Here is a 27,212-nt window from a genome sequence, read left to right as displayed (position 1 = left end):
GTGGGCAGGGATCCCGAGGTGGGGGGGACGACACGGGTGGGGGCCGTGCCGGCAGTGCTGTGCGTGGGATTTGTCCCCTGCTGCCGTCACGCGTTCCGGTGACATCGTGCGGTGCTGGAGAACGGGTGACAGCGGTACCGGGGGGGGGAGGGGGGGGGGCGGGGGTGGGAATTGGGCGGGGGGAGCAGGACATCCTGCGGCCTTTTCCCGTTGGAGGGATGGGTTTCCTGATACGGGTGGGATTGAGGGCTGCCGGTGACCTCTGTGTGTGGCTGGGGACCAGGTGACACACAGCCACGGCTGGCACCGGGTGGGAGGGACGCGGTGACACCGCAGTCCCCATCCCCAGGGTGACCCCACCCCCAGTGTGACCCCATCCCCAATGTGACCCCATCCCCTGCTCTGCTATCAGGGTTCAGGGCTGACCTCTGCCCTTCCCATGGGAGGGGTCCGCCTGTCCCTTTGCTCCATTCCGTCTGTCCGTCCCGTCCCCATCCTCCCCCCCCTTCTCCCCTCCCCATCACGCAGCCCCCACGCGGGGTTCTGGGAGGCTCCGAGCGTCTCCCAGGGCTGGAATTTGGCTCCCGCAGCACAAACAAACCTCGGGGCCCCGCGCAGCCTCCGTGGGGGGGGAGGGGTCCGGTGGGCTACGGAGCGGGGGGTGACACCAAACACCGCAGGACTCAATGGAAGCAACGGGGCCGGGAGGGGGGGGGGGGGGGTTGTTCTGGGTTGCCCCCCACATGGGTGGGGTCTCTCGGGGGCCGCTGTCGGGCAGAGAGCCGACGGGATGGGAGCCGGCACCGGGCACACAGCCGGCACATTCCCGGCGTTCCGCCGTGGGAGGCCGGGGATTTTCTGTCCCCCCCCCACCCCCCCCTCCCACCCCGCAGTGTCCCAGCAGCTCCGACCCCCCCGCAGCGTCCGAGCCCCGCTTCCTCCCGCCTCAGTTTCCCCCGCACACAGCAGAGGGACCCCCCCCCACATCCCGCCCCATAAGTTTCCAAGCTTGTGTCTATGGGGGGGTCCCGCTTCTGGGTGGGGGGGCAACGCGGGTGGTCCGATCCCTGCCTGCAGGGATTTTCCGGGGGGGGGGGGGTTGGGGGCTGTTCCGCGGAGGTCCCGGTTTGGACGTCGTACATTGGGGAGCGTCGGCCCGGGGGTCCCGCTGGAGAGCGGGGGGGTTTGGGGAGGGGGGGGCGGGCAGCGCGTTGCTGATTCTGCGCCTCTTCCTGTGTGTGCAAATCGCTGCGTGTGCACGGCTGTGGCTGGGGGGGGGGGGGAGAGGAACGGCAGCGTGCACGGCGGGGGCGTGCGCACGGCCAGGTGTGTGCATGCACGGGAGCGTGCACACCCAAGCGTGTGCTTGCCCAGTTGTGTGCATGCCGAGGACGACGCGTGTACGTGCGAGCGCTCGCACACACGTGTGCGCATGCAAAGCTGTGTTTCAGCTTGGAAGCGTGCTTGCACAAGACCGTGCACATACAAGCACGCAACACACGGAGCGCATGCACACCCAGGTGCACTTCTGCACGGGGGTGCACTTGCACAGGAGCGTGCATGCAAGAGCGTGCAATCCAAGTCCAAACGCACATCCAGGTGTACGTTTGTACGAGTGGCTGCTTGCACACCCAAAAGCCAGCCGTGTACAGCATACGGGCGTGTAATTTCACGCTCAGCTCTCTACTCGTGTCCGTGGCAGCGTGCACACCCGGCAGCGCTCTCACCCAGCCGTATGCACGCTTAGGTGTGCCCAGGTGTTCGCAACCACCCCGGTGTGCACAAACTCAGGTGCGCGCTTCCACACCTCCTCACTCACTCCCCCCACACCTACGCGCATGCGCGGACCGCCCCCTCCGCAGGTGCGGGAGGGGGGAGGGAGGAAGGTGTGGGTGCGCGGCCCCTTTAAGGGGAGTGCCCGGAAGAGTGCGCGCCCCTCCTGGCCACGCCCCTCTCCTGGCCACGCCCCTTTTTGTACCCCGCGCTCACCGCACCGCACCGGGCCGGCGCTGCCCCGCAGGGTGCGGGGAGGTGCGGGTTTGCGGGGGGGGGTCCGGCCATGGCGAGGAGATTTGCGGGGTTAATGCTGCTGCTGTGCGCGATGCTCCGCTCCTCCGCCGCTTTTAACCTGGACACCGCCTTCCCCGTGCTGAAGGAGGGCAGCGCGACGCGGGGGTTCTTCGGTTTCTCCGTTGCGCTGCACCGGCAGAACGAGAGGGGGGAGCGGTACCTGTGCGTGGTGGGGGGGTGGGGTGGTTGAGGGGGGGGGTCGGGGTCGTGGCTTGTATGTGGGAGGGGGTCCTGGGATGGGGGGGGTTGGGGGAGGGGGGTCCTGAGGTGTGATTTTTATGGGGTGAGGTTTGGGGTTTAGGTGCGTGGGGGGGGGGGGGGGGGTCTGGGGGTGGTCTCGGAACTCAGGGCGGGGTGTGGGGTTGGGTTGTCCTGAAATCACCCCCCCGATGGGTGGGGGGGCTGTTTGCACGGCTTTGCTGCTCTCTGTGGGGGGGTCATTGCCTCCCGGCTGTGTCCCAGCTGAGTGGTGACACGGGGTGGTGTCCCCTCCTCACCCCCCTTCCTCCCCCCCCCTACCCTCCCGGACCCCACATCCCATCCCACAACCCCATCAGGAGTCCTTTCCCATTGCTCCCTACAAACCACCCACCCCCCCAAATCCCCTCTGCTTCTGTCCTGGGGGGGGGCATTGGATGTCCCCATGGGGACGCAGCAGCTCACATGGTGACAGCAGCTGTCACTTTGTCCCTATGGGTTTCAGTTTTGGGGGGGGGGTTGGCTCTGTGCTCTGCCACCTTTGGGATGTGAAACCCTGGGGGCTGTGTGCTCCATTTTCCATAGGACCCCCCCCCACACTCTGCTCATCCCATTGGGATTGGGGAGGGGCTGGGGGCTGCATGCCTCTGCTTCCTTGTGTTGTTTGTGTGGGGGTGGCAGTGCTATGGGGGGGGGGGAGGAGGAAATGGGACGAGTGCAGACAGGTTTGGGGAGGAATCTTTGTTTTGAGCAGAATCCTCAAACCCTGAGCACCTCCCCTACCTTTATCCCGAGGGGGGGGTCCCCTCTATTTCCCTTCCTTGCCCCCTGCTTCTTGTGGGGGCATGGAGTGCAATAGGACCCCCCACCTCCTGCAGCCCTGTGGCTGCAGTGATGGCCCCAACCCCCCCCCTATACACACCCAATGCTGCAGCCCCATAGCGAGGAGGAAGAGGAGGAGGAGGATGGAGGGGGGAGGGATCCCACTCCACAGCCCCCAGTTCTGAGCATCACCAGGGTGTGGGCTCCTGCCCTGCGCCCTTTGCTCACTGCTGGCTCCAAAGTGCAGGTGCAGAGGGTGGGGACACTTCCTGACCCCATCCTCCCCGTGCAATGGGGTATTTTGTTGCACCATCCACCCCATTACCAGGTGAGAATGCCCAAAACGTTCCCTTCCCCCCCCCAGCACCCCCCCATCCTTCCTATGGGGATGCATCCCTATGGCCAGGTGTCCCTATGGCCAGGTGTCCCTATGGCCAGGTGTCCCCATGGCTGTGGGGTGGCTGTTCCCAGCACTGCTCTGTTTGCTCGCTGCGTTCCTGCAGCCTTATCGGGGTTAGCCAAGAGATTAAGGGAGCTGCTTTGGCCAGAGAGTGACGTGGGTGCCCCCCTCCCTCCCCTTCTCCTCCCCAGCCCCCCCCCCCCCCCCCCCCCCCCCCAAATTGCCGTGCCTCAGTTTCCCCTTTGAGGGCTGTTTCACTCCAGCTCTGTGCTCCCTGTGCCCTCCCCGCTCAGAGCCATATGGTTCCCCTCATTTAGGAGCTGCTGCTGTAGGGGGGGGCAGTGCTTGGCAGAGCTTCTGGCGGGGGCTGTGCCCAGGGATGATGCTCTGGGAGTTGCCCCCCCCCTCTTGCATGCCTGCATCAGCACTCTCAGCTGCTGGGGGCTGTATGGCTGGGAGGGGGGGCTGTTGTAAGACCTCATTGCATGTGTGGCAATGCTATAGGGTTAAGGGGGGTTTGAGGCCAACTCTTCCCCCCCCCCCAACCCCCCTCATTGACCCAGACAGATTAGTTTGGGGCACAGCTCTTGCATTCCTTCCCTTTCCCAGCCTCCCCCTTCTTGGCCATCCCTGCTCCCTCAGCTGGAAAGGCTGAGCACGAGGCTTTGGCTCAGCCCCATTGCAGCCCCCGCTTACACTGGGACCCCCCCCCCCCCCCCAGCTCCCTATGGAGCAGTGCCACAACTGTCCTTTTCCCTTCTACAAATCCTCCTTTAGACAGCCCCCCTCCCCCCGCCAGCATCCCTAAATTCACCCTTCCCAAGTGGGCTTACAGGGCTGAAGGCAGTGAGGTGGGGTGGGTGCTTTGCCCCCCCCCCCCCATTCATCAGCTTCCCAAGGAGGGGGGGTATGTCAGTGCCCCCCCCCCCCCACCATGGCAGCAGCTTCCTGCCCCCCCCCCCCTCCGAGTCACCACCCAGCACACTGAGTCACTTCCGTGGAGGTGCCCTATGCCCCCCCCAGATATCCTTCCCCAAAGCACTCATGTGGGGCGGGGGGGTGGAATTAGGTGCGTTTCCCCCCCCCCACACACACACCTTGATGCCGAGCATCCCCAGGTGATGTGAGCACCCCCACACTGATGAGCCCTTCCAACCCTCATTTTGGGGGCTGTCCTGCAGCCAGGCAGCTCTGCTTTATCCGTACCCCCCCCCCCCAAGCATCCTGCTGGCCTGCTGCCTGTCTTAGCATGCCGGGGCTGCCTGGGGCCCCACATTCCTCCTGCGTTTGGGCTTTGAGTCAGCACACAGCCTGGGTGCGCCCGCGCTGCGTTGCCAGGTTGGGGTTGGTTTGGGGGGGGGTACAGCTTTTTTGTTGGGGGAGGGAGGGGGGCACGGCAGCTGTGCATCCCTTATGCCATCTCTATGAGATCCTATGGGGCAGCTGAGGACGGCCCAACTCATTGCACCTGGGTGCTGCTGTCACCTCACTCCCATCCCCACCCTTGGGGACGATGCTTCCTGCGCTGGCACTGCGTGGCTCTGCCTCCTCCTCACCCCATTGTCCTCTGCACTTCCCAGCGGAAGGGCTGCCCTTCCGCAGCCCCCCCCCCCACCCCCCTCCCAAAATTAGGGCACCCCACCCATCCCCACCTTGAGGTGGTGGGGGCTGTCCATCACTGCGGGGTTGGGGGAGGGGGGGGGGTGGGCTTTAGTTCTTCTTTATTGTTATGGCACCTGGGGAAGTGCATTGCATGTCAGTGTGCCCCCCCCCCCCCCATCGTGTGGCACTGCTGTGACTCAGCTGCGATGCTTGAGAGCCTGGGGGGGGGCTGACTCACCCCTAAGTGCCCCCCAAGAGCTGCCTGTGGGGTGGGGGGTGGGGGGCTGGCTGGCACGGCCTGCAGGATGACACATAGCTGTGGCATTGGGGCTGCTGCCCAGAGCTTGGAGGGGGGGGGGGGCTGTGGGCAGGTTGTGTGACCCCATCACCTGTTTGCTTTTTTCCCAAGGGGGGAGGGAGGGTGTGTGTCCCGTGTCTCTTTGGGATCTCTCAGCACACCCAAAGTGAAGCAGGGAGCATCAGAATGGGATGAACTCCCCCCCCCCTCAGCCTCCAGCATCACCCCTTCCTCCATTTCTTCCCCCTCCCAGGCTGCTGGTGGGAGCCCCTCAGGATGAGGAGCCACAGAACGGCACGAGGACGGGGGCTGTCTATGCCTGTCCCCTCTCCCCCTCCAAAAGCGACTGCGAGCGGCTCGACATCGAGCTGAGAAGTGCGTGAGACCTCCCTCCCCCCCCAACCCCCCAGGATGTGCCCAAGCATCAGCCTCCCCTATCTGGCAGGGGGTCTGTGTGTCCCCCCCCACCTTCACATCTTGCTTTCCCAGGTGAGCCCGACAAGTACATCATTGAGGACATGTGGCTGGGGGTGACAGTGGCCAGCCAACGGCAGCCAGCTGGCAGGGTGCTGGTGAGTGCACAAACACACACACGGCTCCTTGCACGTGTGCACCATAGCTCCTTGCACGCACGCGCTGCAGTTCCTTGGACGCGTGCACCATGGTCTTTGCACGTCTGCCCTGCTGTTCCTTGCACACGTGCAGTGTGACTCTTTGCATGTGTGCACCACAGTTCCTCGGGCACGTGCACGCTTTGCACATGTGCAATGCAGTGCTTTGCATGCGTGCACCGTGGCTCCTTACACGTGTGCATCGGTTCTTTGCACATGTGCACCGTGGCTCCTTGCGTGCGTGCACTGCAGTTCCTTACAGATGTGCACTGCAGTTCCTTGGAAGCGTGCACCATGGATCCTTGCACGTCTGCTCTGCAGTTCCTCGCACGTGTGCACCACGGTTCCTTGGACACATGCGCTGTGGTTCCTCCCTGCATGTGTGCAGTGCAGCACTTTGCACGTGTGCATCGTGGCTCCTTGCACACGTGGCAGTTCTTTGCACACGTGCACCGTGGCTTCTTGCATGCTTGCGCTACAGCTCCTTGCACGTGTGCACCACAGTTCCTTGCACACCTACGCTACAATTCTTTGCATAAGTGCCCCCCCCCATGGTAGGAAATGGGGTATGAGCTGGGGAGGATCTGAATCTGGCCTATTGGTGCTGGAGGGGGCAGAAAGAGCTGTGACCCCCTGAACTGGGGGTCCCTAGGTGCTGGGGTTGGGGGAGGGGGTCTATTGTGCACTGCCCCCCTAGGGTTGCTATTGCACCGAGGGGAATGGGGGGGAGAAATGGGCTCAAACTACAGCCCCCAGCATGCATTGGGGAGGGGGGAGGAGGGGGGCGCTGAGGGCTGGCAGCAGCAGTGCATGCTGGGAGTTGTAGTTTGCAAGGCTGATTCCCTCCTGGTGAGGATGGGGGCGATGCAGGGGGGGCTGCAGGGTCACCCCCCCATCTGCCCTGTGGGGTCAGCATGGATGAGGGTGAGGTGAGGGGGTGAAGGGGGTTGGACCCTTCATCCCAGGGCTGTCCCTGCAGGCGTGTGCTCACCGTTACACCAAAGTGCTGTGGTCGGGCAGCGAGGACCAACGGCGCATGGTTGGACGCTGCTACGTGCGGGGCAACGACCTCAGCTTGGATCTGAGCGACGAATGGCAAACGTACCACAACGAGATGTGCAACTCCAACATGGACGCCGAGGAGACTGGCATGTGCCAGATGGGTGCCAGCGCTGGCTTCACTGCCAACATCATTTATTTTGGGGCACCTGGAGCCTATAATTGGCAGGGTGCGTGTTGGGGGGGGGGGGGTATGATGCTCCTTTTTGTGTGTTTGTGCCCTGCGTGGTGCTGATCTGTGGGTGCTGAGTGTGTGTTGTGCACTGCGTGTGGCACGTGTGCATATCTGCATGGCAGGGTTTCTGTGTGCTCAGCCTGGTGCACGCGTGTTGTTTGTGGTGCAGGCAGGCAGGTGTGCGTGCCCACGTGCATTCTTTGTGCTCAGATGTGCAGCTGTGCAGACACGTGTGCTCTGCTGCCCGCGTGCACTTCTGGAGGGTGAGGCGTTGCGTGAGCGTGCAGGCGTGCATTTCTGTATGCTGAGGCATTGCACACGCGTGCAAACGTGGGCGTGTTCTGATGCACGCGCTTCTGTATGGTGAGACATTGCAAGGCGTGCAATCAGGTGTGCTCTGGTGCATATATGTGCACTTCTGTATGGTGAGATATTGCACGAGTGTGCAAGTGTCCATGTTCCAGAGCACTTCTGGGTGGTGAGACGTTGCGTGAGCTTGCAGATGTGCACGTGTGCATTTCTGTGTGTTGAGGCATTGCACGTGTGTGCAAATGTGTGCGTGTGTTTTGATGCACGCGTGCATTTCTGCATGGGAAGATGTTCTGCAAGCATGTGAGTGTGCGTGTTGTTTTACATGCGTGCATTTCTGTGCATTAAGACATTGCACAGGCGTGCAAGCAGGTGTGCTCTGGTGCTTATATGTGCACTTCTGTATGGTGAGATACTGCACAAGCGTGCAAACGTGCGTGCTCCAGTGCACTTCTGTATGGTGAGACGTTGCACGAACATGCAAACACGTGCATGTTCCAGTGCATCTGTGCACACTTATGGATGGTAAGAAGCATGCAAGTGTGCACGTTGTTTCGTATGCATGCACTCCTGTACATGAAGACATTGCACAAGCGTGCAAGCAGGTGTGCTCTGGTGCATATATGTGCACTTCTGCACGGTGGGCCATTGCACGAGGATATGTAAGGGTGCAGACGTGCATGGCCTGACACATTCGTGCACGTTTGTACGGTGAGATGCTGGATAAGATGCAGGTGTGTGCATGTTCCTGTGCACGGTTACACCTCCGTGTGGTGAGACTGCATGCAAACAGGTGTGTGTTCTGGTGCACGCACCCTGCCATGTGCACGCTTGCACACTGGGTACAGGCGTGCAAGGAGGGCTGCCCACCGTTGCAGGTACCAATTACATGCTGCAGCGGGAGACGTGGGACCTGCACGACTTCTCCTACCCCAACGAGAAGAACGGCAACACCTACATAGGTGGGGGCAGCCCTGGTTCTGGGTGGGTGTTGGGTGGGGGGGGAGGAGAGTCTGGAGGTGTGGGGCACAAGAGGGGCTGGGAGACCCCCAGGGCTGGAGGAGGGGTTGGATGGGAGCGGTGTTGGGGTTGGAGGGGAGAGGTTTGGGGGTCTGGGGGGATTTGGCAGCGGTGCTTTGGCTGCAGGGTATGCAGCAGAGGTGGGCAGCGGGGTGCTGCAGCAGGAGGCGGTGACGGTGGTGGCCGGAGCCCCCCGGTATCAGCACACCGGGGCTGTGTATCTGCTGAGCACCAGCCCCCAGCAGACCCTGCAGAGGAGTGGGTTGCTACGAGGCCACCAGGTCGGCTCCTACTTCGGCAGCGCCGTGGCTTTGGCGGATCTCAATAATGATGGGTGAGAGTGGGGGTGGAGGAGGGAGGGTTGTTGGGGAGGGGGGGGGGGTGGTTTGGGGTACCCCACGGTGCGGGGGAGTCTGTGTGGATCACGGTTTGGGGGGTTGGTTCTGGGGTATTGCATGGTGCTGGGGGGTTTCTGTGGGTCACAGAATGGGGGGAGGTCTGGGGGGGTTGGTCCTGGGGCACCCTATAGGGCAGAGGGGTCTCTGTGGGTCACAGAGGGGGGAGTTAAGGGGGTCAGACCTGGGGAACTCCCAGCTGAGAGGGGTCTCTGTGGATCGCAGCGTGGGGGAGGGCTGGAAGTATGGGGGGGGTCGGTCTTGGGGCACCCCATAGTGCCAGAGGGTTTCTTGGTCGTGGCATGGGGAGGGTTGGGGAGTGAGTCCCTCCCAGCACAGAGGGGTCTCTGTGGGTCACAGTTGGGGGGTTGGAGGGTTGGTCATGGGGTACCCCACAGAATGGGGGGGGTCTCTGTAGGTTATAGTGTGGGGGGAGACTGAGGGGTCAGTCCTGGGGAGGGGTCTCTCTGGATCACAGCCTGGTGGGAGATCTGGGGGGGGTTGGTCCTGGGGCACCCTATAGGGCAGAGGGGTCTCTGTGGGTCGCAGCCTGGTGGGAGATCTGGGGGGGTTGATGGGGGTCGTCTGGGGCACCCACAGCTCAGAGAGGGGTCACAGCATGGGAGGGTCTGCAGCTTTGGCCACTGTGGGGTCTTCCATCCTGCTTTGTTTTTTTGGGGGGGGGTTATGGAGAGGTTCTCGGCTCTTTTGGGGAGGGGTCCTCTTCCCCTAGGGGTGCATGGGATGCCAACCTGTGTCACAGCCCCTTGTCCCTGCAGGTGGCAGGACCTGGTGGTGGGAGCCCCCTACTACTTCAAGCGGAAGCAGGAGGTGGGGGGGGCCGTCTATGTGTACATGAATGAGGCGGGGGGCTTCCAGCCCGAGCCCAGCCTGGAGCTCACTGGGCCCAGCTACTCTGCCTTTGGCTTCGCCATCGCCAGCATAGGGGACATCAACCAGGATGGCTTCCAAGGTGAGGGGATGGGGGGCAGGGGGGAGGAGAGAGGAGATTCTGCTCGGGTTGGGGGCAGCGGGTTGGGCAGTGCAGGGAGATGGGGGTCCGTGGAGAGGTTTGGGTTGGGGGGCACTGTGGTTTGGGGGGAGCTTGGATGGGGGTCAACTGGGTCTGGGGGCACTTTGGGTTGGGGGGCAGTTTGGTTGGGGGGGGGGCAGTTTGGTTTTAAGGGTCACCTCGGGTTTGGGGGCACAGTAGATGGGGGCACTGTGGTTGGGGGCACCTTGGTTGGGGTGTGGGGGGGGGTGTTTGTGGTGGGTCAGGGTGAAGATTGGATGGGGTGAGGGATTGGGGGTGAAATGGGGCATTGTGTTGGGGTTAAAGAGGGGGGTGAGGACACAGGGCAACCCCTCCCCATCCCTGTGGGGCTGACCCCCCCCTGCCCCCCCAGACATCGCCGTGGGGGCTCCCTTTGAGGGGCCAGGCAAAGTGTACATCTACCACAGCAGCGCCGAAGGACTGCGGCGCATCCCCAGCCAGGTATGGACCCCTCCTTTCCCCCCCCAAAAAAAAAGGGTACGGGGGCTGAAGCCCCACTTCACGGAGCTATCAGTGCCCCCCCCCAACCCACGCAGGTGATCAGTGGGGCAGAGCTGGGCCCTGCCAGCATGCAGACCTTTGGCTACGCTCTCAGCGGAGGGCTGGACGTGGATGGCAACTCCTACCCCGACCTGCTGGTGGGCAGCCTGGCTGAGCGCGTGGTGCTGCTCCGGTATGGGGACACAGGGCAGTGCCACCCTCTGCTGATGCACAATGCTCAGCAACCCCTCCCCATAACCCTTCCCTCCCCCCCCATCACCCTGCAGTGCTCGCCCCGTCATCAACATCCTCGACAAAACCTTCACCGTCACCCCCAGCAAAGTGGATCCTGCACGTTGCACGCCCGACTCCTGGTGAGCAATTGTGCACGGGGGGGAGTGCCAGCACTGCAGCACGGTGCTATGGGTCCACTCAGTGCCTCCCACCACCCCCTTATCCCCCCCTCCCCCCCACACACACAGCATCACAGTGACCGTCTGCTTCGCCTACAACCAGAGCGCCGGTGACCCCACGTACAAGGAGAGGATCAGTGAGTGCACGTGGGGGTGCATCCGTGTGGCTGTTGGTGCAAGGGAGCGTGCACGGGGGAGGGGGAAGTGCGTTGTGAAGGCACGTGTGCATTAATGCTCAGATGGATAGAGGGGTATCTTTGCACGTGCAAGGGGTGCGTGTGTGCGTAAGGGGGGCACACGAGCGTGCTGCAGCCCCATTGCTGTGCCCCCCCCAGCCCTGGAGTACACGCTGGAGGCAGACAAGGAGCGGCACCCCCCAAGGGTGAGGTTTTTGGGAACGCACTCGGCCACGTTCCGTGGCACCTTCCCCATGCCTGACACGCGCTGCGAGAGCAAGGAGCTGCTGCTGCTGGTGAGAGCACGAGGGTGTGCACCATTGTGCACCAGGGGGCACAACGGAGGACTGTTGTGCATCGATGCAGTGGGGGGGTTTGGGGCTGCAGTTTGTCCTTCCCTGCTGCAGGATAACATCCGTGACAAGCTGCACCCCATCGTGCTCTCCATGAATTACTCACTGGTGGAGCAGCCCCGCAGCTTCCAGCTTGGCCCCCATTCCCTCAATGCGTTCCCTGTCCTCAACCAGGATCAGTCCCACCAGAACGAGACCAAGGTGCTATGAGGGGCTACAGGGGGGAGAGCTGGGGGGTTGGAGTGGTGGGGATGTGACCGAGGTTGTCCCCATCCCAGGTGGAGTTCCAGAAGGAGTGTGGCTCCGACAACAAGTGCTACAGCAACCTGCAGCTGCAGAGTGCCTTTGTCACCGAGCAGAACCAGCCCCTGCCCAGGTGCTGTGTGCTCTGCTTCCCTCCCTGCCACCCCATCCCGTATCTGTGCCCCCCATCCCGTATCTGTGCCCCCCATCCCGTATCTGTGCCACTCTTTGCCCATGCTGCACCAGGAGCTGGGCTCAGTGATCCCTAAGGATCCTTTCCAACTCGGGATATTGTATGATTCCATGACATTAGGGCTATGGTGTGCCATCCCGTACCCATATCCATGCTGTGCCATCCCATACCTATGCTGCACTGTCCCATACATGTGCCCATGTTGTGTCCTATACACGTGCCCATGCTGTGCTGTCCCATCCCACATCTGTGCCATGCCATCCCACATCTGTGCTGTGCCACCCTGTGCTCGTGCTGGGCCAGGAGCTGATCCTTACGAGTCTTTTCCAGCTTGGAGGATTCTAAGATTACAGAATCACAGAATGGCCAGGGTTGGAAGGGACCTCAAGGATCATGAATCTCTGAGCCCCCCCCCGCCACGTGCAGGGCCACCAACCTCCCCATTTAATACCAGCCCAGGCTGCCTAGGGCCCCATCCAACCTGGCCTTGAACACCTCCAGTGATGGTGCATCCACAACCTCTCTGGGCAGCTTGTTCACATGATTCAGATTATACAATGCCAAGTTTATGCTTTGCCATCTCATACCCATACCTACGCTGCCCTGTCCTATCTCCATCCCATGCTGCATTCCCCTCCTCATTCCCTGCCCTTCCCCTCCCCATTCCCTGCCCTTCCCCTCCCCATTCCCTGCCCTTCCCCTCCCCATTCCCTGCCCTTCCCCTCCCCATTCCCTGCCCTTCCCCTCCCCATTCCCTGCCCTTCCCCTCCCCATTCTCTGCCCTTCCCCTCCCCATTCCCTGCCCTTTCCCTCCCCATTCCCTGCTGCATCTACATCCCATTCATCCCCTGCCCTGTCCCACCCCAATCCTCATTCCACCCCATTCCCCATCCCATCCCCTTTCCCTGCACCATCCCTGCCCCATTCCACGTCCCCCCTCTGCTGTTCTACCCCACACCCCCTCTGTAACACCTCATGACTGCAGCGTTCCGATCCTGACCCACTCTGGGTTCTCTGTTCCCTAAAGATGTCCCTGTAGCATTGGATGTCCCCATGGGTGGGTGTCCCCATAAGCCCCCACCCCCCTGCTGAGCATCCCTACCCCCCCAGGCTGAATGGCACTCAGGTGCTGCACTACAGCCGGGACACACGCAAGCTGCACCTGAGCATCAACATCACCAACACACCCACCTCTGCCTCCAATGGGGAGGATGCCCACGAGGCTCTGCTCAACATCACAGTGCCCAGCAGCCTCCTGCCCTCCTCTGTCCGCCCCGTGAGTGCCATCTGCCCACCCTATTTGGGGAGGGGTGCAAGGGGGGGCACTCTGAGCCTCCTTCCTCATGCCCTCCCCCCCCAATCCTCTGCAGAGCGGTGCATGCACCTTTGCGGAGACGGTGCTGTGCGAGTTGGGCAATCCCTTCAAACGGAACCAGAGGGTGAGTGCTGCCCTGGAGCAGGGAGAGGGCTCTGGGGGGGGGTCCCGTACCACCCCACACCCATGGAGGGGGGGTTGTTGCAGGCAGAGCTGATCATCACCTTCGAGGCCATCGGCATCACGCTGGACACGCGGGAGGTGGTGGTGTGGCTGGATCTGTCCACGTGAGTGGTTCTGTTTTGGGGTGTGGGAGGGAGAGGATGGGACAAATGGTTCTGGAGGGGATGCTGGGGTCTCCTGTGCTTGCTGGGGGAGGGTTGATGTTGCATCCATCAGCATTGATGCTCTGGGAGGGGCTCGATGTGGTGGGGTTGTGGGCAGGGTGGGGATGTTAAAGGGTGGCTGTGAGGGGGGTAAAGAGGTGGGGAAAACAGTGCTGGGGGGGGACGTTGGGGTTTCCTGTGCTTGGTGGGAATGTGTTGGTGTTACATCCATCAGTGCTGCAGCTCTGGGAGGGGCTGGAGGGAGGTGTGGGCAGGATGGAGCACCCTGGAGTGGGGGGCATTGCTGGGTGCCCTGGGGGTGCCAGCAGGGATGAAGGGGAGGGGAGGGGAGGGACGTTGGCTTCTCTTGTGCTTGAATGGAAGTGCATCTGTGCATCCAGCATGCATACATCTGTGTTGGTGCCCCGTAAAGGGTGGGGGTCACAACGCACGCCAAGCTGGGGGGCACAGGGATGGCAGCAGGCACTGACATGGTGCACTGTGTGCAGGCAGAGCACGCAGGACGACCTGCAGCCCGTGCTGGCCCAGCTGCTGGTGGACTACAGCCTGCAATCCTCGCTGAGCGTGTGAGCGCAGCCCCCGGCCCCCCACACCGCCCCATGTCACAGCGCTGCCTCACACCCCTCCCCTTTACCTCCCCCCCCCCCCAAATTGTCCCCAGAGCCCCTGCACACCTGCAGTCCCACTTCAGCGGGACGGTGATGGGCGAATCGGCCATGCGCAGTGAGCAGGATGTGGGCAGCCCGCTGGCCTTCGACTTCCAGGTGAGATTGGGGACATTGGAGAGGGGGGGGACAATGAGGGGCTGGGAGGACTCCATCCCCCCAGTGCCACCCCCATACTGCTCCCCACAGGTGATGACGAAGGGTGAGGCGTTGGGCACGCTGGGCACCATCGTGCTGGGCTTCGAGTGGCCCTATGAGATCCCCAATGGCAAATGGCTGCTGTACCCCACCGAGATCCAAATCAACAACAACGGTACCTGCAGCCCCCCCGGGGGGGTCATCAACCCCCTCAACCTCACGGTGAGTGGCTACCAGATGGGGGTACCCATGTTCTGTGTTGGCTTCGGGCTTTCTTTTGCTCACCCTGTTCCATGGGGCCATGCCCACACTGATGGCTTTTGGGGTCTTGCCCCCCTTCACCACCACCCAGCTGCTGGAGGATGGGACCCCCACCCGGCACCGAAGGGAGCTGGGGGGGGCTGAGCCTGGAGAGCCCCCCATTACCCTGGCCACAGGCAAGAAGGCGAAGTCAGAAGTGCTGCTGGTAAGTGAGGGGGGCTACAGGGGGAGTGCTGGGGGCTGTGGGGTTGCTAGGAGCTGCAGAGGGGGGCTGGAGGCGTGCTGCAAGCTCAGGGTGCAGCTGGGTGCACACACTGCTGGCTGCAGCCACTGGGAGGCAGCTGTCTGCTGCCAGAGTGCTGTGTGCACAGCAGCTTGCACGTGGTGCAGGAGGCAGCCTGCAGAGCAGCCAGCTGTTTGCATGCACCGACCGTGCAGCAGGGTGTGCGTGCAGCAAGGTGGGGATGGCGCGTGCAGCTCTGTGAGTGTGCAGCATAGCGATGTGTGTGGGTGTGCAGTGACCCCAAACCACGTGTGTGTGCATGCAGTGACCCCGGACTGCACATCGGTGTGCAGTGAGCCCAAATTGTGTGTGTGCAAGGACCTGAAGCTGTGCATGTGTGCATGCAGTGACCCCGAACTGCACGCCTGTGTGTGCAATGACTTCAAAGTGCCCGTCTGCACGCGGTGACCCCAAACTGTGCGTGTCTGTGTGCAGTGGCCCCAAAGTGCACAATTGTGCACACATTGACCCTAAACTGTGCGTGCATGTGTACATGCAGTGATTTATTGTGCATCTGCATGCAGTGATCCCAGACTGTGCGTGTGTGTGTGTGTGTGTGCAATGACCCTAAGCTCTGCACGTGTGCATGCAGTGATCCCAGACTGTGCATCTGTATGCAGTGACCCCAAACTGCACGTGTGTGTGCGCAGCGACCCCAACCCACACACAGCACACACCCCCAGCTGCATTCACTTCCCTCACATCCCACCCCTTCCCCACCATCCCTACATGGGGCAATGTGGGGCGGTGCCCCCCCTACACCCCCCCAACCTCGAGGACCCCTCCTGCCCCCCCTAGAGCTGCTCCCAAGGCACCGCACGCTGCATTTGGTTCGAGTGCCCGGTCCCTGCAGCACAGCACCCCGCAACCTTCCGCGTCCGCGCTCGGGTGTGGAACAGCACCTTCATCGAGGTCAGTGCTGCAAGGGATGGGGGGAGGGGGGGAGGGCCTGAAGGGGGATTATTTGGGGGGAGAGGGAGGGGGTCAGCCCCATCCCCGTGGTGCTGCCATCCCCAGGAGTACCACAGCTTCGACCGGGTGAAGGTGGACGGCACCGCCACGCTGTTCCTCCGCACCCACATCCCCACCATCAACATGAGGAACCACACGGTGCGGGTAAGCAACGAGAGGGGGGGGTTTAATGTGGGGTGGGGGTGTGGGGCAGCTCTCGGTGTGCCCCCCTCCCATCCCAATTGCTGTCACCAGTTCTCAGTGGATGTGGACTCGGAGCTGACGGAGGAGCAGCCGCCGCAGGTCGCGCTGTGGTTGGTGTTGGTGTCGGCGGCGGCTGGGCTGCTGCTGCTGGGGCTGATCATTGTGCTGCTGTGGAAGGTGAGATGGGGGAAGGCTACGGTGTGCCATCCCATACCCATGTCCGTGCTGTGCCGTGCTGTACCCTGTGCTGTGCTTTCCCGTATCCGTGCTGCGTTGTGCCATACGTGTGTCCATGCTGTGCCGTCCCGTGTCCATGCTGTGCCGTCCCGTGTCCATGCTGTGCCATCCCATGTCAATGCTGTGCCATCCCCTGTTGTGTCATCCCATACACATGGTGTGTCATCCCATGCCTAAACCTGTGCTGTGCCATCCCATGCCTGTGTTGTACCATCCCATACACGTGCCTGTGCCGTGCCGTCCCACATCTGTGCTGTGCCATCCCATCCCATATCTGTGCTGTGCCACTGTGTGCCAGGAGCTGATCTTTACGAGTCTTTTCCAGCTTGGGGGATTCTAAAATTACACAATGCCAAGCTTATGCTTTGCCATCCCATACCCATACCTATGCTGCCCTATCCTATCCCTGTCCCATGCCACATCCTACCCCAATCCCTGTCCCTTCCTCATCCTGCCCCATTCCCTGCTACATCCATATCCCATTCCCCATCCTGTCCCACCCCATTCCCCATCCCGTCCCACCCCATTCCCCATCCCATCCCCTTTCCCTGCCCCATCCCATCCCATCCCCTTTCCCTGCCCCATCGCATCCCCTTTCCCTGCCCCATCGCATCCCCTTTCCCTGCCCCATCCCATCCCACCCCATCCCTGCCCCATTCCACGCCCACCCTCTGCTGTTCTACCCAATGCCCTTCCTGCAGAAGGAAGGGTCGCAGAGCTGACATCCACACCAAGGGATGCTCGGGGATGCCGAGCGGTGGGAGCAGCTCCAGCATCCCCCCCCCCACCCCAACATCAGCCCGGTGTGACACCTCCGGGGGGAGGCGTTGGCTGGGGTTGGGGTCCCCGAAGGGCGCGGGGTCCCCGAGCTGCCCTGAACCGCGTCCCCCCGTCACCGTCCCACCCCCCCCCCCCGCAGTGCGGTTTCTTCCGACGGGCCAGCACGCGTGCAATGTACGAGGCCAAGGGGCAGAAGGCGGAGATGCGCATCCAGCCGTCGGAAACCGAGCGGCTGACGGACGACTACTAACGGGGGTGGGGGGGGAAACGCAGCCCCACTGCCCCCCCCGGCGCCCGCGCCGCCCGCCCGGTAATGCCCCGCACCCACACGGGTGGCACCTGACGGCCTCTTCTTCTTCTTCCTCTTCTTCTTCTTCAGCCTCTCCACTCCTTGCCCTGAGGGCACGAGGGGGGGAGGGGTCCTGGCGCTGCTGCCCTCCCCCCCCCCCCGACTCTGCTATTCACCACTCCGGAGCCTCTCTCCGTTCCGCGCTCACCCACCCCCCCACCCCCCCACACACACCACCACCGCTTGATTTATATTTATTTTTCTTCCCCCCCCCCCCGGCCCCCAACCCCGCAGTGTGACTTCTTCCAGCGGACTCGCTATTACCGGGTGATGCCCAAATACCACGCGGTGCGGATCCGACAGGAGCAGCGCTACCCGCCCGCCGGCCCCCGGCGCAAGAAACACTGGGTGACGAGCTGGCAGCAGCCAGACAAGTACTACTGACCCCCCCCCCGCGCCCCCCTCCCCCCTCCAAGCCCCCCGCCCCGGGACAGGGCAGCGGTGGGGGTGCGGTTGTGATTTTGCACAAGCACAGCATCGCTCCTTCCCTGTGGCTTGCGTGCTCCTTGCACACCTCTGTGCCTCTTGCACGCTTGGGGGTGGGGGGGAGCCTCGTGTTGCCCCCCCCCCTCCGCCCCCATTGGTTCCTCCTGAGTGCCTTTCTGGTGGTCCTGTGCTGACGATCTCCCCCCTCCGGGTGGGGACACGTCCTTGCACATGGGGACACACTCATTGCCCCCCCCCCCGGTGCACCCTTCCCCCCCACACTTTGCCTGTGCGCTGGGTTTGGGGTTCCCCCCAGCTTTGTGCTATGGGGGGGCTCGTGCCTTCCTCCCCTGCTTCCTCCTCCTCATCCTGCACCTTCAGCCCTTGCTGGGGGTAGGTGCAGAATGGGAGCTTGGCGTGTCCCTCCCTCCCCCCAAAGCAGCTGCAGTCCCTATGGGGGACTCTGGGGGCTGCCCCCCCCCCCCCCATCTACACAGCTCTGGGGGTTAAATTATTCCATGTCTCTCTGTGTCTTTGTGTCAAGCCCAAGAGTGGAATCGGTACTGGGGTTTGGGGGGGTGTCTGTGCCGGCCCCCCCCAGCCCATGCTCACCCCCTCTGCTGGGGGCTAATAAAGCTTCACTCTGGGATTTGTAACCTCTCATCTGCCCCGTGTCTGCTGCAGGGTGGGAGTAAAAAGGGGTGGGGGGGGGGGGGGGGAATGATACGCTTGGTGGGAAGGGCAGGAGGTACCCCAGAAACCCAGAGGATGGCCCAAAAGAGGAAAGGTTGTGCCAGAAGGGGAGGGGTGCGGGGGGTGGGGGGAGAAATACCCTGAAAGGGGAAAACGCTGCAGGTGGGCAATGTGGGCAATGACAATAGTGGAGCTGTCCCCATGCATGGGGGCAAAACCCCCCCCCCGTGGGTGTAGGATTGAGGGGAATCATGCGTTGTGTGCGGGCTTACACCGTGGGAAAAGGGCGGTGGGAGCGCGACGGGCACGAAGGGGTTAATCACAGCTCAGCTCCGGGCGCGAAAGAGTTAATAAAAGTGGGCGGGATCAGACCGTCAGGGGGCGTGGCCGGGTTAAGGGGCGTGGCTAACGTCAGTCACAGCGGCAGGGCGGGCGCCGATTGGCGGAAGGGCGGTGATTGGCGGAGAGGGGGGCGGGTTGTTTGCGTGCGGCCGGGGGGCGTGGCCTAGGGGCGCGGGGTCGGAGGGGGGGCGCGGGCGCGGGGCCGGGGGGGCGCGGGGCGGCCATGCGGCTGCTGCGCTGCCTGCGGAAACGGGCGGCCCTGGCCGGGGTGCCCACCTACATCGAGCACTTCAGCAAGTTCTCGCCTTCGCCGCTCTCCATGAAGCAGTTCCTGGACTTCGGTGAGTGTCGCCCCCACCCCTCTCCCCCCCACCGGGGTACAGCAGGGAGAGAGGCAGCTCCCCCCCCCCCCCCGGTCTGTTGAAGTCGCCGTGTCCGTGTGTCCGTGTGTCCGTGTGTCCGTGTGTCCGTGTGTCCGTACCCCTCGGTCTGTAAACAGCCGGTCCGGGGTGGGGCTGCCCGTTGATTTGCACGCCCCCCCCGGCATGGGCACGCCCCCCCCCGGCAGCCGCCATCCCTACGCCGGGAAACACCGGACGTTGGGGGGGGGGGGGGGGGGGATGTCCCCAGGTTGAGACCTCCCCCCTCTAGCGGTTAAGCTCAGGTCTGTATCTTCCTGCCCTGCTGCGGTTGGCAGCCGGGTTCCCTCCCCTCGTTCTGCCCGCATCCCCCCGAACTGCAGCGCTGTCCCCATTCTCTGGGCTCCGTCCCTGTGTCACCTCCCCCCCCCCCCCCCACCTTCGTGGGGTGAACCCCACTCTGATGGCACCCAATGCTCTCATCCCTTATGATCGAGGCACACTTGGGCTGCACTGGCTCCCCCCATGCCCTCAGAGGAAGGTCTATGAGGAGATGAAGGGGGGGGGGGGGCTCATCCAACTGCAGGGCTGCTGCTGACCCCCCCCTCCTGCCTCCCCCAGGTTCCAGCAATGCCTGTGAGAAGACATCCTTCGCCTTCCTGCGGCAGGAGCTGCCCGTGCGCCTCTCCAACATCATGAAGGAGATCAACCTGCTGCCCGACCGCGTGCTGCACACCCCCTCCGTGCAGCTGGTGCAGAGCTGGTGAGCAGAGAGCATGGGGACATCGCCCCCGTTGTCAGCTGCTGGGTGGCACCGGGAGGGGGTCCCACCATTGGCACCTGCTGTGTGTTCCTATGGGTCCTATTGCTGTCACTCATAGGGTCTGGTCCTACTGCCACCACCTGCTTGGTGTCCCCATGGCTCACAGTGCTGTCACCCATAGGGTCCCACCATTGTCATTTGCCCTTTGGGTGCCACTGTTATCACCAGGAGGGGTCCGTTGCCATTGCCACCTGCTGGATGCCCCTATGGGTCCCACCACAGTCACCCAGAGGGGTCCTGCTGTCACCACCAGATGCCCCTATGGGTCCTATTGCTGTCACTCATAGAGGTCCGGTCCCACTGCCACCACCTGCCCCTATAGGTCCTACCGCTGTCACCTGGAGGGGTCCCACCATTGTCACCTTTATGGGTCCCACTGCTATCACCCACAGGGGTCTGATCCTACTGCCACCACCTGCCAGGTGCCCCTTTGGGTCTCTCTTGTCACCCAGAGGGATCCCACCATTGTCACCTGCCACGTGCTCCTGTGGGTCCCATCATCAGCCAGGTGTCCCCATGGGTCTCGCCACAGTCACACAGAGGGATCTCACTGCCACCATGTGCCCCTATGGGTCTCACTGCTGTCACCCACAGGTGTCTGATCCCACTGCCACCACCTGCTATACGGCCCCACTGCTGTCACCAGGAGGGGTTCACCATTGTCACCTGCCACATGCCCCTGTGGGTCACACCAAAGTCACCCAGGGGGGTCCCCCTGCCACCACATGCCAGGTGTCCCCATACATCCCACTGCTGTCACTCAGAGAGTCTTACTGCCACCACCTGCCATATATCCCTATAGTTCATACTGCTGTCACCAGGAGGGGTCCCATCATTGTCACCTCCCCTATGCCCCTATGGATCCCACTGCTGTCACCCAGAGGGTCCAATCCCACTGCCACCACCTGCTAGGTGCCCCCATAGGTCCCTCTGCCACCACTTGCCTGCTGTCCCTGTGGGTCCCACCTCCATGGCTGGATCCCACTATGACTTCTGTCATTGCTGCCACCTCTGGTCCCCCCCCCTGCTGCCAGCTGTCCTCCCCAGCAGGTCCATGGAGTGCTGGCAGGGAGGGGGGGTGGGTTGGTGGCACAGGGACAGGACACAGACATCCCACAGAGCAGGACCCATCTCTTACCCTGGGGTGACAATGGATGGAGGGGTCCTCATCCAAGGGGTGCTGCCCCATCCTCCTGTCCCTGCTGTCCCATCTCACCCCATGGCAGGGGGGGGGCTGTGTGGGTGGGGTGGGGGCAGGCTCTGGGTGTCCCTTTAAGGGCGGTGCTGGCAGCCTGGCCCCACTCCCAGCCGCCACGTGACGAGTTGTTTGTGTCCTCAGGTCTGTGCCAGCACTGCCAGTGGCACTGGGGGGGTTGTGGGGGGGGCTGGGTAACATGGCCTGGCAGTGCCCTTCTGTCAAAGCACACGTATGGGGGGTGGGCAAATCGCTGTGGGTCACGCTGTGGGGGGGACTCTGTCTCTGCTGTCCCCATGGTTGCCATGCTGTGGGGTGGGGGGACAAGTACGCACCCCCCTCCTCGTGACAGTAGGGTGGTTTTGTAAGGTGGGGTGCTGAGCCCCTCTCCCTTTGTCGGTGTCCCCTCTATTTGGGGTGGCCATGGGGTGACCATCTCCTCCCCCAGGTACGTGCAGAGCCTGCTGGACATCATGGAGTTCCTCGACAAGGATCCCGAAGACCAGACCACGCTGGGGCAGTGAGTGTGGGGTGACCCCCCCCCCCATAGCGTCACCTCTGGCACCGCAGCCCCACTCTGTATTCTCCTCTATGCCACCTATGGGGAAACCCACCCCCCCCAGCTGCCCCACACTCCTTATCACCCCTCAGCCCCCCCCAAACTCCCCCCTCCCAGGTTCACCAATGCTTTGGTCACCATCCGTAACCGCCACAACGACGTGGTGCCCACCATGGCACAGGGTGTCATCGAATATAAGGACGCCTATGGGGACGACCCTGTGTCCAACCAGAACATCCAGTATTTCCTCGACCGCTTCTACCTGAGCCGCATCTCCATCCGCATGCTCATCAACCAGCACAGTGAGTGTCCCCACGTGTGTCCCCCCTACCTCTATGTCCCCCCCCCCTTTCCCCCCAGTTCTGGTGTCACCTGCTTGGTTGCACCCCACCAGCACTGGGCATCTCCAGAGCATCCCAGTGGTTCTGAGCATCCCATTCCCACCCCCGCTGTCCCCATTAGTTTTGGGTGGCCCAGTCCTGCTCTGGGTATCCTTGCCAACCCTGAGCATCTCTTGTCATCCCTTCCCCACCTCGACCCCCCCACCACCATCCCTCAGGACCTGAGTGTCCCCACCAGCCCTGGACACCCCCTACTTCCTGACATCAGCATCCCCCTACCCCAGGGGTCCTCATCAATCCCAAGCATCCTGCTGCACCCCCCAGTGTCCCCCCAACCCCCAGATGTCTCCCCTCACCCCCATTTGTGTCCCCCCCCCAACCCCTGGTGTCTCCCCTCACGCCCATTTGTGTCCCCCCCCCCCAAATCCCAGGTGTCTCCCCTCACCCCCATTTGTGTCGTCCCCCCCCCCAACCCAAGGTGTCCCCACCCCCATAAGTGTCCCCCCCACCCCCATGTGTCCCCTGCCCATGCTCCAGCCCCCACCCCCAGGTGTCTCCTCCCCAACTTCCAGGTGCTCCTCCCTCCCCCCCCAGGTGTCCCCACCCCCATAGGTGTCCCCCCCACCCTCCTGTGTCCCATTACCCCAGCCCCATGTCCTGCCCCATATGCATCCCCTGCCTCTCTATATCCCTGTCCCCCACATTCCCACCCACCATAAACCCCACCCTTGGGCACGGATGGGTGCAGCAGACGGTTGGAGGGGGCAGATCTGGGGGTCCCACAGGGATGATATATGGGCTCCCACAACCCCCCCCCTCTCCCTGTGCCCCCCCCCAGCACTGCTCTTTGATGGCAGCACCAACCCGGCGCACCCCAAACACATCGGGAGCATCGACCCCCACTGCAGCGTGGCCAGCGTGGTGAGAGGTGTGTGGGACTTTGGGGTGTGAAGTTACGGGGTGGGGGGTTCAAAGAAGGGAGAGGGGGGGCCTTTCCAGCAGCTGAGGGTCCCACTGTGGGATCTTTCCATCTGGGAGCCATCTGCGTCATGAGTTGGGTCGGCCTCAGCACTGGGGTTTCAGAGGTCTGCATTAGGGTTCGAAACTGAAATATTTACAGGGAAGGAGGGGGAGTGCAAAAAAAGGAGCCCCCAAACCTCATGGGATCACCGACCCCTCTGCATTGCCTTCTGCAGATGCCTACAACATGGCCAAGCTGCTGTGTGACAAATACTACATGGCCTCTCCTGACCTGGAGATCGAGGAGGTGAACGGTGAGGGCTTGGGGGGGGGGTCCCTATAGGGAATTGGGGGGGATTCTTGGGGTTGGGGAGGGTGGTCAGGCTGATCTGTGCCCTGCAGCCAGCAATGCCCAGCAGCCCATCAGCATCGTCTACGTCCCCTCACACCTCTACCATATGCTGTTCGAGCTCTTTAAGGTGAGGCTGCGCCTGGGGGGCTTTGGGGGGGGGTGGGGGGGGAGGTGGGGGTGTTTGGGAGGGGGTGTTGAATAGGTGTCTGATGGATGTTTGGGCTGGGGGCTGCAGAGGTGTGCAGGGGGTGTAAGGGGGGGGCTGTCCAGGGGGTGTTGAAGGGGTGTCTGGTGGGATTGGGGGGGGTCTGGGGGGCATCCAGAGGATGTCTGGGGGGTGTCTGGGGGGTGTCTGGGAGGGGGTGTCCAATAGGTGTCTGATGAGTGTCTGGGGGGTGTCTGGTGGGATTGGGGGGGTCCACATGGGGTGTCCAGGGGGTGTCTATCTGATGTCTGTTTGCTGGGGTGTTTAGTGGGGTGTTTGAGGGGTGTCTCTGGCAGGATGTCCTGTGGGGTATCCTGTGGGTTGTTGGGGGGTGTCCAGTGTGTTTTGGGGGGGTGTCAGAGGGATGTCCAGCAGGATGTCCAGTGAGTGTCTGGGGGGGGTATCTGATGGGTGTCCAGGGGGCGTCTCATGAGGTGTTCAGTGGGTATTTGGGGGTGGGGGGGTTTCTGACATGTATCCAAGGGGTGTCTGGTGGGTATATGGTGGGATGCCCAGCGGGTGTCCAGTGTGGTGTCCAGGGGGTCCCTAAAGCCCCCTGCCCATAGAACGCCATGCGAGCCACCGTGGAGAGCCACGAGAACAGCCCACGTCTGCCAGCCATCCGGGTGTTGGTGGCCCTGGGACAGGAGGACCTCTCCATCAAGGTGTGTTCAGTGACACCCCCCCCCCCTTCCCCGTCCCCTCCCCATCCCTGCTTGTCACACGGGGCTCATTGTCACCACGTGTCACCTCTTGCAGATGAGTGACCGGGGTCTGGGTGTCCCCCTGCGTAAGATCGAGCGTCTCTTCAGCTATATGTACTCCACTGCACCCACCCCACAGCTGGGGGCAGGGGGGGCCCCCGTGGTCGGTGCCCCCCTGGTAGGTGGGGGGGGGATGGACTTCAGGGTGGGGAAGTGGCATGGGGGGATTTGGGGATGGCGTGGTGACATCTGGGGGCATTTGGAGTGGCATGGGGACATTTGGGGGGACATGGGAGGTGGCATTGGGGATATTTGGGGGCACTTGGAGTGGCATGGGGACATTTGGGGGCATGGGAGGTGACACTGGGGACATTTAGGAACACTTGGAGTGACATGGGAGGACACTTGGTAGGTGGCACTAATGACATTTGGAGTCACTGGGAGTAGCATGGGGACATTTGGGGGCATGGGAGGTGGCACTGGGAATGTTTGGGGACACTTGGAGCGGCATGGGGACGTTTGGGGACATGGGAGGTGGCACTGGGAACATTTGGGGACATTTGGAGTAGCATGGGGACACTTGGGAGGTGGCACTGATGACTTTTGGAGTCACTTAGAGTGGCATGGGGACATCTAGGGACACTTGGGAGGTGGCCCTGGTGACACTGAGGGTCACTTGGAGTAGCATGGGGACATTTGGGGACATGAGAGGTGGCAATGGGGACATTTGGGGTCACTTGGAGTATCGTGGGGACTTTTGGAGTCACGGGGGAGGTGGCACTGGAGACATTTGGGGTCGCTTGGAAGGTGGCATGGGGACATTTAGGGCTGCCTGGAGCTGTGTGGGTATGGTTCATTTTGGGGTGCTTTGCTGTAACGTGGTGGGGTTTGGGGTTGGCATGGAGAGTTTTGGGGTTACATTGGGGTATTTTGGGGTTATGTGGGGGTTGGGGATCAGCATGGTGAAGTTTTGAGGTTACAGAAGGGTATTTGGGGGTCACCACTGGTGAGGGTTTAGGGTTATATAGGGGTATTTTGGGGTCACCACGATGAGGTTTGGGGGTGGCAATCAGGTATTTTGGGGTTACATGGGAGTATTTGGGGTTGGCATGGTGAGGTTTTGGGGTTACGTGTGGATATTTTGGGGTTACGTGGGAGAATTTTGGGGTCAGCATGGTGAGGATTTGGGATTACATGGGGACATTTGGGGTTGGCATGGTGTTAGGGGTTAAGGGGGTCATTTTGGGGTGGCATGGTGAGGTTTGGGGGTGGCACTTGGGGTCACAGGGGGTATTTTGGGGTTGGCGTGGTAAGTTTTTGGGGTTACAGGAAGGTATTTGGGGTCACCATGGTGAGGTTTTGCAGTGGCATGGGTACTCTGTGCATGCGTGGAGTGGCATGGGGACACGTGGGGTCAGTTGGGTGACCATTGGGATAGCATGGGAGTATTCTGGGATGCCACGTGGGCCTTTTGGGGCTGACGTGGGGCCGTCTTGGGGTGCACAGGGTGGCACACGGAGGTTGGGGACTTCACAGCGACCTCAGGGGACGTGGCACAGGGGTGGCGCACAGACAGCTGCGTGCACGCGGTGCCACCCGCGGTGCTGGGGGGGTGATTTGGGTGCTGACCCCATTGCCTGCACCCCACAGGCCGGCTTTGGGTACGGGTTGCCCATCTCCCGCCTGTACGCCAAGTACTTCCAGGGGGACCTGCAGCTCTTCTCCATGGAGGGCTTCGGCACCGACGCCGTCATCTACCTGAAGGTGGGGGCAACCCCCCTACACCCCTCCCCTTTGTGGGATCCCTTTGGGGTTGGGGTTGTGCCCACCTCTCCCCTGTGCCCCATAGGCTCTCTCCACGGACTCGGTGGAGCGGCTGCCGGTGTACAACAAGTCGGCGTGGCGGCACTACCAGGCCAGCCAGGAGGCAGGGGATTGGTGTGTGCCCAGCACCGAGCCCAAGAACACCTCCACCTACCGTGTGCCATAGGGGTGGGGGGCACCTCCGGGACCCCCAGTGCGCTGGCACTTGGATACGGGAGCTGGGGGTGGCAGTGGGGTATTACGGGAGGGAGGGGGAAGCCCTTGTTGCCCCCAACCCACCAGCCTTGGTGCCCACCCCATAGTGGGCACAGCCCCATGGGCAGCGAGGGCCCCCCCAACCAGTTTGAGCAGCAGCACTTTGTGCCCCCCCCCCCCCAGCAGCACTGGCTGTGGGAGGGGATCCCCCCCCCCAAATTCCTTGCATTGCACTACTGAGTTGTCCTCACCCACGTGTGCCCCCTCCCATCCATAAACCCTAAGGGGTTGACCCCCCCCCCCCCCCCAGCATGCCCTGACCTTCTAGGGAATCTGCCCCCCCTAATGCTGACAGTAAATTGGGTGTTGACTGAGTGCTTGGTGTGGCTTTTTGGGATCTCCCCCCTCACCCCCCTCTTTGTGTCTTCCCCATGGCAAAGTCTTTTCTCCTGCTCTGTGCCTCAGTTTCCCCACCCTGGGGTCCCCCTGGGATTGGTGGTGTCATATGGTGGCACTTGGGGATGGTGGTGACAGGGGGAGGGACAGCCAGGTTTGGGGACAGGAGCTGCTCTCTGCGCACCCCCCCTCTCCATCCCCCTCCCCAACTCCAGCACAGAGCCCCCCACCCCTCCTCACCCCACCAGTCAGGCTCAGCTCTGGTCGCACCGCTTTGCACTGGCCCTTGAGACCCTTTTATTTCCTGGGGGTGTCCCGTGCCGCCAGCGGGCCGGGGGCTGAATTGGGGGGAGGGGGGGGGGTCAGCATTTGCTTACCACACCTCAACTGGGGATGTGTCTCTGGGGGGGGGGGGAGTCAGGCCATGCACTGTCCTC

The 27,212-nt window shown here is 62.6% G+C and overlaps 2 protein-coding genes and 1 long non-coding RNA gene across 6 annotated transcripts; 2 read left to right on the top strand and 1 right to left on the bottom strand.

Annotated features, from left to right (window-relative positions):
• The first annotated feature begins 96 nt into the window (after positions 1-96).
• ITGA3 (integrin subunit alpha 3) lies at positions 97-17,787 on the top strand. 4 transcript variants are annotated; one of them, XM_090125204.1, is made up of 26 exons: positions 1,930-2,232; positions 5,644-5,765; positions 5,880-5,962; positions 6,981-7,230; positions 8,423-8,506; positions 8,691-8,898; positions 9,739-9,932; positions 10,366-10,454; positions 10,550-10,686; positions 10,781-10,867; positions 10,976-11,043; positions 11,242-11,378; positions 11,490-11,636; positions 11,714-11,811; positions 12,982-13,147; positions 13,242-13,310; positions 13,394-13,473; positions 14,022-14,099; positions 14,195-14,297; positions 14,388-14,558; positions 14,689-14,802; positions 15,679-15,792; positions 15,898-15,996; positions 16,087-16,212; positions 17,192-17,362; positions 17,636-17,787. In XM_090125204.1, exons 1-25 carry the CDS (start codon positions 2,060-2,062, stop codon positions 17,300-17,302), a joined length of 3,108 nt encoding a protein of 1,035 aa, XP_089981330.1. In that variant the 5' UTR covers positions 1,930-2,059; the 3' UTR covers positions 17,303-17,362; positions 17,636-17,787. The 4 variants fall into 4 exon arrangements, with proteins under 4 accessions (XP_089981331.1, XP_031456712.2, XP_031456711.2 ...); XM_090125205.1 differs by lacking the exons at positions 1,930-2,232; positions 17,192-17,362; positions 17,636-17,787 and adding an exon at positions 97-134 and having other exon boundaries at positions 16,087-16,505; XM_031600852.2 differs by lacking the exons at positions 17,192-17,362; positions 17,636-17,787 and having other exon boundaries at positions 1,924-2,226; positions 16,087-16,500.
• Positions 16,273-21,488, bottom strand: LOC149914972 (uncharacterized). Its single transcript, XR_016460043.1, has 3 exons — positions 21,183-21,488; positions 16,500-16,608; positions 16,273-16,405 (listed from the first exon to the last, which is right to left on the bottom strand). It is a non-coding gene; the product is annotated as an uncharacterized LOC149914972 (long non-coding RNA).
• PDK2 (pyruvate dehydrogenase kinase 2) lies at positions 19,047-26,675 on the top strand. Its single transcript, XM_090125207.1, has 11 exons — positions 19,047-19,203; positions 19,843-19,984; positions 21,688-21,759; positions 21,916-22,100; positions 22,978-23,067; positions 23,336-23,413; positions 23,502-23,578; positions 24,223-24,321; positions 24,416-24,538; positions 26,011-26,124; positions 26,210-26,675. Exons 1-11 carry the CDS (start codon positions 19,086-19,088, stop codon positions 26,348-26,350), a joined length of 1,239 nt encoding a protein of 412 aa, XP_089981333.1. The 5' UTR covers positions 19,047-19,085; the 3' UTR covers positions 26,351-26,675.
• The last annotated feature ends 537 nt before the right edge of the window (positions 26,676-27,212 follow it).

The sequence above is a fragment of the Phasianus colchicus genome, chromosome 26 (genome assembly GCF_987193195.1).
Source record: "Phasianus colchicus chromosome 26, bPhaCol1.hap1.1, whole genome shotgun sequence".
Lineage (NCBI taxonomy): Eukaryota > Metazoa > Chordata > Aves > Galliformes > Phasianidae > Phasianus > Phasianus colchicus.
This window is presented reverse-complemented; position numbering and strand designations above follow the sequence as displayed.

What these genes read in the sequence shown, in the direction of transcription:
- ITGA3 (XM_031600851.2), top strand. Translation starts at nt 2,060, where the DNA reads ATGGCGAGGAGATTTGCGGGGTTAATGCTGCTGCTGTGCGCGATGCTC. An exon ending in GCGGATCTCAATAATGATGG is followed by an intron (nt 8,899 to 9,738) that starts GTGAGAGTGGGG and finishes TTGTCCCTGCAG; the next exon opens with GTGGCAGGACCTGGTGGTGG. An exon ending in CTGCAATCCTCGCTGAGCGT is followed by an intron (nt 14,100 to 14,194) that starts GTGAGCGCAGCC and finishes AATTGTCCCCAG; the next exon opens with AGCCCCTGCACACCTGCAGT.
- PDK2 (XM_090125207.1), top strand. Translation starts at nt 19,086, where the DNA reads ATGCGGCTGCTGCGCTGCCTGCGGAAACGGGCGGCCCTGGCCGGGGTG. An exon ending in GAAGCAGTTCCTGGACTTCG is followed by an intron (nt 19,204 to 19,842) that starts GTGAGTGTCGCC and finishes TGCCTCCCCCAG; the next exon opens with GTTCCAGCAATGCCTGTGAG. An exon ending in GGAGATCGAGGAGGTGAACG is followed by an intron (nt 23,414 to 23,501) that starts GTGAGGGCTTGG and finishes TGTGCCCTGCAG; the next exon opens with CCAGCAATGCCCAGCAGCCC.